This window comes from Phoxinus phoxinus (assembly GCF_949152265.1).
Source record: "Phoxinus phoxinus genome assembly, chromosome: 15".
Classification (NCBI taxonomy): domain Eukaryota; kingdom Metazoa; phylum Chordata; class Actinopteri; order Cypriniformes; family Leuciscidae; genus Phoxinus; species Phoxinus phoxinus.
The window spans coordinates 21,985,291-21,994,352 of NC_136890.1; the positions used below are offsets into that span (position 1 = coordinate 21,985,291).

Below are 9,062 nucleotides of genomic sequence, written 5' to 3' on the forward strand. Positions count from 1 at the left end.
TGCTGGATCACATTAAGTGCCAGTTTAGTGGACCGTGCCGTGTTTTGGAGAGAGCTGACATGTGGTTCCAATAGAGGATAGAAATGGAGGCTGACAGAAACTCTCTCCACACCCACAGCTTCGAATTCCAGCCTGATCTTTCAAGAAAGGGGAGCCAGCCCCAGCTACACATGCAAACTGATTAAATCCCAGATTAAAGGATGTGATAAAGAAATACAGTTCAGGAATACAAGAAAAGCAATATTAATAGGCTAAGAACTACAATGAAACTGGCAGAATGAAAAATAGACAAAGAAAGTGTGTGCTAATAGGCTCTGATAGGATGGACGGGCACACAATATAAACGTACACGGAATCTAAATATTTAACATTAACCATAAAATAGCCAAAACTATTGAGTTGACCTGTCTTAATGACTAGGCCTGCAGCAGTTTGAATGACAACTTGGCAGTTAACTGCCAGCTAACTTGCAGGCTAAATCCACTATAGGCTACTTAAAAAATATATAAAATAAGCCTATGAACAAAAATGTAAATTATATGATGTGTTAGCTTGTGCTTTGTGGATTTAATCCTTATTTGTAATAGATAAATTATTTGTAGCCTATAGAAAGCATGTATTTCCTAACACTTTTATAATTGCATAGGCTACTTGATCTCTTTTGACCACACAAGAAACATTCAAAGCTTTTTTATTTTTTTTTGCATGAAGCAAAAGATTAGAGCATCTTGCCTTAAATATAGGCTAAATACATTCAGTTTTGTAGCTCTTTAACTGTGTTACATAACATCTTACATTAGCCTTTGGTTAGCTATTTGGGAGACAAAAATAAATAAATGTTCCACCCGTTCTGAAACATTTTATTATAAAAAATAAAAAAAATTCCCTTTTATTAGGGTGAACCCCGCTGAAAATGCTAAATCTAATGGGCTACTGAGCCGACATGTTAAAAACTAATAATATTCACGTTTACACTAACGTGACCCTTCCGTCCACCTCAGTGGAACAGGCAAGCATCACCATCTGTTGGACATAAAGTGAACTACCATATTTTATGTTTTATTTATTCGACCACTCACAATTTACAAAGATAACATTTGTAATTTAAATGAAATGTAAGACACAACTCCCAGTCTTTAGAATCAACTCAACATAAAACACTTTTTTTAATTCAAACTATTTTTTCCTAGCAGATTTATTGATTCATCATGTTTATTAAAAGATGATGGAATTAATTCGGTGCAGAAGCACATAATTACCTATATTTTAGGTGCATGACCTCAAGACCTCATTGCAGATTAGTTAAATGTCACCTCTCTTGTTTATAAAGTGGCTATGGTAAATATTTGCCGTTTGAAGCTAAAATGGTGTACATCGAGGCTGGGCTCTGTACGGGCGGTCTAGATTGACAGATAGAACAACCAGTGGCGTGGAAGTTTCTCAGAGATTCAAACCAATCAAAATCGACGGGCGGGACATGTTTTAGTCTCGACAAGATGGCGTATGCGGTTGTTTTGCCGCAGGGACACTGAACAAATTATACAATTTCTTGTGTAAATTCGTTGCCATCGCGCCAGCGTAACTGTTAAAAAAGTGTTTTGTTTGACGCGCAAAGCCAGAGGATATCTAACATGAAAGGGAAAGAGCGGTCGCCTGTGAAAAAGCGTTCAAGGGCCTTGGATGATATACGAGACAGAGGAGGAAGCCACCCTACCAGTAAGAAAATGGGGGTTATCTCGATTTCTGGCGGAGGAAGCAACAACGGCAATAGTTCTTCTAAAAGCGAAGGGGGCTCTGCACGAAGGGGGCTGATCGGAGATAAAAGAGATGGAAGGGATTTTGACGGACATGTCTCCAGTCGGACTGGAAATAACCACGGTTACACCAGCCCCGTTGCGAGCTCGAGCGGCAAGAATCACGCGTCGAGCTTGTCTTTAGAGGCGGCCGCGCGCACCAACTCGCGCGGAGAGTCGCGCGCCCCGCTTCCCACCAACGAAAGTGAGTACAAAACTTTAAAAATCAGCGAGCTCGGCTCTCAACTGAGCGACGAGGAAATCGAGGACGGCCTTTTCCACGAATTCAAAAAATTTGGTGATGTGAGCGTTAAAATCAGCCGAGTCAATGACGAGAGAATCGCATTCGTCAACTTTAGGAGACCGGATGATGCCAGGGCGGCAAAGCACGCGCGAGGCCGGCTGGTGCTGTACGACCGTCCTTTGAAAATCGAGGCTGTCTACTTGAATAGGCGGAGAAGTCGGTCTCCGGTAGATAAGGACCATTTCTCTGTCGTTGCTGGCCATAGACATTTGCATACCCAGAGGCCGCTTTCTCCAACCGGTCTGGGTTACAGAGACTACCGGCTACAGCAGTTAGCGCTGGGTCGGCTTCCTCCTCCCCCACCCCCGCCCTTACCGAGAGAGCTTGAAAGAGAAAGAGAATTTGCCTTTTATGAAGCGAGGGCGCGGCCCGCGTACATCGCTGAGCGAGCCGCTCCTTTCCGCGAGGAGGACTTTATCTCTCCAGAGGACGACCAGAGAGCCAACCGCACACTATTTCTGGGTAATTTGGATATTACTGTGACTGAAAATGATTTGAGGAGGGCTTTTGAACGATTTGGGACCATCACTGAGGTGGATATTAAAAGGCCCACTCGGGGCCAGAGCAGCACCTATGGCTTTCTTAAATTTGAGAACTTGGACATGGCCCACAGAGCAAAAATGAGCATGTCTGGGAAAGTCGTGGGCCGAAACCCCATAAAAATTGGCTATGGCAAAGCCACCCCCACCACACGCCTATGGGTGGGTGGTCTTGGACCTTGGGTGCCTCTCACTGCGTTAGCCAGGGAATTTGACCGCTTTGGCACTATTAGGACTATAGACTACAGAAAAGGGGACACCTGGGCTTATATTCAGTATGAAAGCCTGGATGCCGCTCAGGCAGCCTGCACACACATGCGTGGATTTCCACTTGGCGGTCCCGACAGGAGGCTGAGGGTGGACTTCGCTGACACGGAGCACCGCTACCAGCAGCAGTTCTTGCAGCCCCTCCCTTTGCAGCACTATGAAATTGTGGCTGAGTCTTTCGTCCATCGCGCCACCCCCGAGGCCATCAGGGTCCGAGAACGGACTCCCCCACCACTGCACTTCAGAGAACGAGAACTATACGCCGGGGCTGAATGGCCTGCCCCTGCCATTCGTGAACGTGTACGAACTCCTGCATTTGAGCCCCTTGAACACTTAGAGCGTGAACGACGGCGAGAGGCGTGGTCACTGGAGCGGGAGCTGCCGGCCAGGGACGCTGCACGCAAACGACGACTCATGGAGGACGGGAGACATCTGGAGTGTTCACCTGACAGCAGCAGCGAGTGGGCAGCCCGACGTCGCAGACCGCCGTCCCTTGAAGGGAGCCCGGGAGGGAGCAGCCGAGACGGTCGATTCAGCGACTCGGAGCGTCCAGCGAGAGCAGATCGGGTGTCCCCTGCACGAGAGAGCCGCAGCAGCCTGGACCGAGCCCCTGGTGAGAAGCGCATAAAAGGCAGCATCGTCTCAGAGACCAGTGTCGGTGCAAGTCCAGCGGAAAGAAAGCGCAAAGCAGGTGATTCAGCCAAAGGCGTCTCCAAGAGGGACAGATCCGAGGGCAGCTCCAAAAGCAGCCAGGCTTCAAAGCAGGATGCAGGGGGCAAGCTGAGCATGGCCTGGAATGGCATGCTGCTCCTAAAGAACAGTAACTTCCCAGCCAGCATGCATCTCCTGGACGGAGACCTGAGCGTCGCCACCAGTCTTCTTATCGACGGCAGCATGGGTGGCAAAGTCGCTCAGCTGCGCATCACGCAACGCCTCCGTCTCGACCAGCCCAAGATCGACGAAGTGTCTCGCCGCATCAAAGTCGCAGGCCCGGGCGGGTATGCGGTTCTTCTGGCAGTTCCGGGCAGCACCGAGGAAACTTCGTCGTCGGACCCAGCAGCATCGACACAGAGGCCCCTGCGCAACTTGGTTTCCTACCTGAAGCAAAAGCAGGCCGCTGGGGTCATCAGTTTACCCGTCGGGGGCAGTAGAGATAAGGACAACACTGGCGTCCTGCACGCATTCCCACCATGTGATTTCTCTCAGCAGTTCTTAGATTCTTCTGCGAAAGCTCTTGCCAAAACGGAAGAGGACTTCCTGGTCATGATCATTGTGCGAGGAGCATCCTAACAATCATAATATACACTAAAGTATTGTTAAATGCAAGCTTCTCTTAATGTCTCTTAATTGCATGCTCTCTAAAGCAGAAGTGGTACTAGAGTAAAGGGCAAATGTTATTACCTGCTCTGCCAAACATGTACAAAAACGAAAGAAAAAGGCCCATTCGTATAGCAAAATTTAGCTCTATATAGCAATATATTTGTTTTCCATTGCAATTTATTCAGATGTCTAGTTTGTGATAAGTTGTACCCTGCGTAAAAGAATGATATTGGGCATATTAGAATAGAAATTTAATTTGCTATGGGTCATTAAACACTGTTTAGTTACAATGTATTTCAGTCAGACTCCAGACAGTTATCCCTGTACGAAATCAATGTTCATTTCATTCATGTTCATGGTTTTCTATTGATCTGATTTAATGGGAACCTGGTTTGTGTCTTGATGCTTTGAACAATCATTCATTAATGGGGAGTGTTATATAGGTATATATAGTCCTGTAGGCAACTAAAACAGGCCCAATATGTTGCTCAGTGACCTGCATGTTAATGCTCGTGTTCTGCTGTAAGCTGTTGCAGAGGTTTAATATACAAAGATGTAGCCAAATAGTGTCATCAGTGTTATATTGATTGAAACGGGCAGCATTTTAACACCCCATATCACATAAAAAAATAATCTGTAAACATATTTTGATTATAAAAGTAGTCCTCCTTAGACCAAAGCATAGCATTACATCAAGCATCAAATTTTGTGAAGAATAAGGTATTCTGACATACTGTTTCCATGTTTTTGGGTTACATTTGAAAGGTTTTGAATTGAGCATGATTCTGGTTTCAAAGTGAGGTGTCTCAGTTTAAATTATGATGATAGTTAATTTGTTTGCATAGTGTGGTTTCAATTTTATTTTCCGCATAGGACTGTTATAATTTTCCAGATATATCCTCTTTACAGTGACATTTTTAATACTGGTATTCTTATTAAGGTCTCTTTATAAAGATAAATTTGCTATAAAAACCGACTTTTCAAATAATCAATGTTATGTGCACGTGGCCTATAATATGATATTTTGTCATTGTCACTCATAATTTGCTAAATATGCCATGTGGATAGCACTGAGAACTTAAAGGGAAAGGTCACCCAAAAATGTACATTATGTCATTTACTCACCCTTATGTTGTAAAACCTGTATGAGTTTCTTTCTTCTGTTGAACACAAAAGAAGATATTTCGAAGAATGTTGGTATCCACACAGTTGATGGTAGCCATTGACTTCCATAGTATTTTTTTTTCCTACTATGAAAGTCAATGACAACTGTCAACTCTGATTACCAACATTCTTCAAAATATATTTTGTGTTCAACAGAAGAAAGAAACTCGTACAGGTTTGGAACAACATGAGGGTTGGTTACTGATGACAGATTGTTAATTTTTGGGTGAACTAACCCTTTAAGGTGTATGACTAATTTAAAGAAATCAAGCCCACATATTTGTACACAAACTGAGACTTAAAATTTGAATCTTGTGTAACTGTAAGACAGTCCTACATTTTATTTTATTGACATACTTTTAGTTGACAATATAGATGTACATTTAAGTATGTTCATAGTTTAACAGCCATTTTTGTTTGAAATATTACACGCTGTTGTGGTTCTTAAGTGTCATTGTTCGAATGGTTTTAAAATGACAGTCTATACTTTACGCTGAAGTCCTGAAGAAGTAGAAATTTGTGTTCTTAGTCTGTTTAGCTAACTGCAGTGTACTGATCTGATGCATAACTAACATCTTTTCATGTATGACTTTTCTATTCTTCACACTAAATTGTGTTTTAAAAGTTGATTGATTGGTAATTTCACAATATAACAGCTCTTTGTGTACATGGTTAAATGGACATACTGTACGTTCAGTCCCGGCCACACAGGACAGGACAGCAAATGGACCGTTCCACAAGTGGACTTCACATGGCTGGAAGCCGAAATAATTGTTTGAAATGATTCAGGAGCCCTTTGGATGCACAGGGGCAAGAGCTTTCCATTTAGTGTTAGTGTACTCTCACTGAGAGGATCTTCCTGCTTGTGTAATTGTTTTTTTTATTTTTTTTGTGCTTACAGTTCCCGTATTTAAACGGAAATAATGACGCTCTTGATTTGTGCTGTGTTTACCTAATTTCTTGATTGGGGAGAAAGAGGAAGCGTCACTCACTCCTTGCACAGCTCTTGACGAGGCTGTTTGTACACACACAAAAAGTGCACTGGCCCCTCATTTGATTATATCACGCTATCAATAAATTGTTTCATTTGAGGGAGAAATGTTTATTCCTTGGAAATCAATTGAAGAACGCCTGCGCTGCTTTTTTCGGTTGTGTTTCGGGAGGAATTGTTGCTCAAATGCTTGTTTCTGCTCAGGAAAGAGAAATTCTCCTCCTTTGTGTTCGGCCCGGGATCAGTCATGGCAGTGAGAGCGAAGGGCGAGAGAGCTCTTTTGAGGCTCTGTTGTTGTTGATCTGTGTTTTCCACCCTTGTGTCCTGGAGTTGCCCCACATGCTAAGTAACCTGAGGGCGCGCTGCTGCCCCCCCAACCCTCAAACAGATCAGGGAGAAAGGGGCCGTTCTGCTGAGCGTTGAGAATGAGTGGAGAGATGTTTGCGCAGACCTTCATCTAAACTGAAATCTCTGTTTCAGCACCTTTTGATTCTCTCAGGCGTGCCGGCTGCTCCCCGTATCCCCGTGTCCCTCAGCTGGAAGTATCCAGGCTTGCTGTAACCCGGCCGGCCACACTATGCATTGCCAGCACGACTGCCTGAACCTTACCTGATATCAGTGATTTCCAATTCAGAGGAGCAGGCATTTGTTTATCCCATCCTTTGATTTCGTCTGATATGATTTTGTTTTGCTCCATTGAAAAATCAGTGAAGGAAGAGGATTTAGAAAAGCCAAAAAAGCGGTTTTAGCCTTCGAAATTGTGTCCGCCTTGAATCGAGCTTTGATAGTTTTGTTTCCTTAAACGTTTATTTTCCCGAAAGAGATTGTAAAATGCATCCAGATGATCGATACGTGGTTAATTGACCCTCCGTTGTGAAGAACCCCTGAAAGAAAACAAGCTGCCCTTGTGAACTCCACTCAAAAGTTAACATGGAGTTTGCTTGCATTGCGAGGAGCCTCATCAGGAGGAAGAGAATGAACACCTTTCCTTAGTAAGACATGCGGTCAGCTGCAGCACTTCACCTGCAGCTCATTCAGGCCTCTGGCGTGAGGATCCAGACCAGTCCTCTGGTGTGGGTGGTGAGTAAGGGAGCATTTGCTTCATACCAGGTCTTTAGAGAGTCTACCTGGTACAGGTAAGTGTCAGTTAAACAAATGCATTAGAACATTGCCATTGACTGTAACTGTGACATCTCGGCCTGTATTGTTCAAAACATTTCCTCTGAAAAGCAAAAATATCGGTATCACTTTACAATAAAGGTTGTATTAGTAACATGAACTAAGAATGAACAATATTTTACAGGATTTAGTTCATTTCAACATTTACTAGTACATTATTAAAATCAAATTAGCATTAATGCACTGTGAACTAACATGAGCAACTGTATTTTTTTTATTAACTAACATTAACAAAGATTATATACTATAACAAATGTATTGCTCATTGTTAGTTCATTTTAGTTAATACAATAACAAATGGGACTGTTGTAAAGTGTTACCGAAATATTTGTTGTGATATATATTTGGTAGGAGGTCAAAGACTTGTGAATTTACACAAATAAACTGGCAATAAGGATGTTCATGTTAAAGCACTAGTTCACCTGAAAATGCACTCACTCATGTTCTTCCAAACCTGTATGACTTTCTTTTAGAACAAATGAGGTATTTTGAAGAAAAATAAATTAATTGTTGTTTTGGACCCTATTGACTTTAACTGTACGGGCAACAATGGTTAAGATATTCTTCAAAATATCTTTTGTTTTCAATAGAAGAAGAAAAAAAGTAATCCAGGTTTGGAATGACGCGAGGGTGAGTAAACGATGACAGAATTAGCATTTTTGGGTGAACTATCCCTTTAAGTTAAGAATAATAAATGCATTGTATTTTCAAATGTAAATAAATTAAAAACCTATATATTATTCATACATGCAAAATAATGGTTGGTTGTATCCATAGAATGACCATAACTCAAATTAACTCTAATCATTTTAAATACATTTAGAAAATAAAAATAAACCTTTAAAATAAGTATATCTGTGTTCTTAAATTTTTATTTGGATTATAAAAAAACGGAGACAGCTTTTATAAGATCTAAAAACACCACATTTACAATTTACTTATAAAATTTAAAGGGATGGGTTTTTTTTTAGATTTTACTCGCTGTCAGGTTGTTCCAAACCTGTACGAGTGTGTGTCTTCTGTTGAACACAAAAGAAGATATTTTAAAGAACGTTGGTGTCCAGACAGTTGATGGACCCCATTGACTTTCATAGTATTTTTTTTCCTACTATGGAAATTAATGGCTACCATCAACTGTCTGGTTACCAACATTTTTCAAAATATCTTCTTTTGTGTTCAACAGAAGAAAGACACTCGTACAGGTTTGGAACAGCATGAGGGTGAGTAAGTAATGACAAAATTTTCATTTTCAGGTGAACTGTCCCTTTTACCATAATGCCACATTTGTATTTTCATAGAGTTAAAACTTCACTAGATTTACAATTAGACCCTTCACTAGATTTACTATTAGACTTTTAAGCCATTTAATCAGCCTTATAATCCTAACAATGAATTGCCTTATAAGTTCTATTGATAACTTTCACCTGTTGTGTTGAAAGTACTGTAATTAATGGATTCGTAGTGCACTATGTGCATAATAATTTGCTACACTAATGTCAATATCA

General features: G+C 41.7%; 1 protein-coding gene across 1 annotated transcript; it reads left to right on the forward strand.

Annotated features, from left to right (window-relative positions):
* The first annotated feature begins 1,344 nt into the window (after positions 1-1,344).
* rbm15 (RNA binding motif protein 15) lies at positions 1,345-8,552 on the forward strand. Its single transcript, XM_079638539.1, has one exon. The coding sequence runs from the start codon at positions 1,632-1,634 to the stop codon at positions 4,191-4,193; it is 2,562 nt and encodes an 853-aa protein (XP_079494665.1). The 5' UTR covers positions 1,345-1,631; the 3' UTR covers positions 4,194-8,552.
* Positions 8,553-9,062: the final 510 nt, after the last annotated feature.

What these genes read in the sequence shown, in the direction of transcription:
- rbm15 (XM_079638539.1), top strand. Translation starts at nt 1,632, where the DNA reads ATGAAAGGGAAAGAGCGGTCGCCTGTGAAAAAGCGTTCAAGGGCCTTG.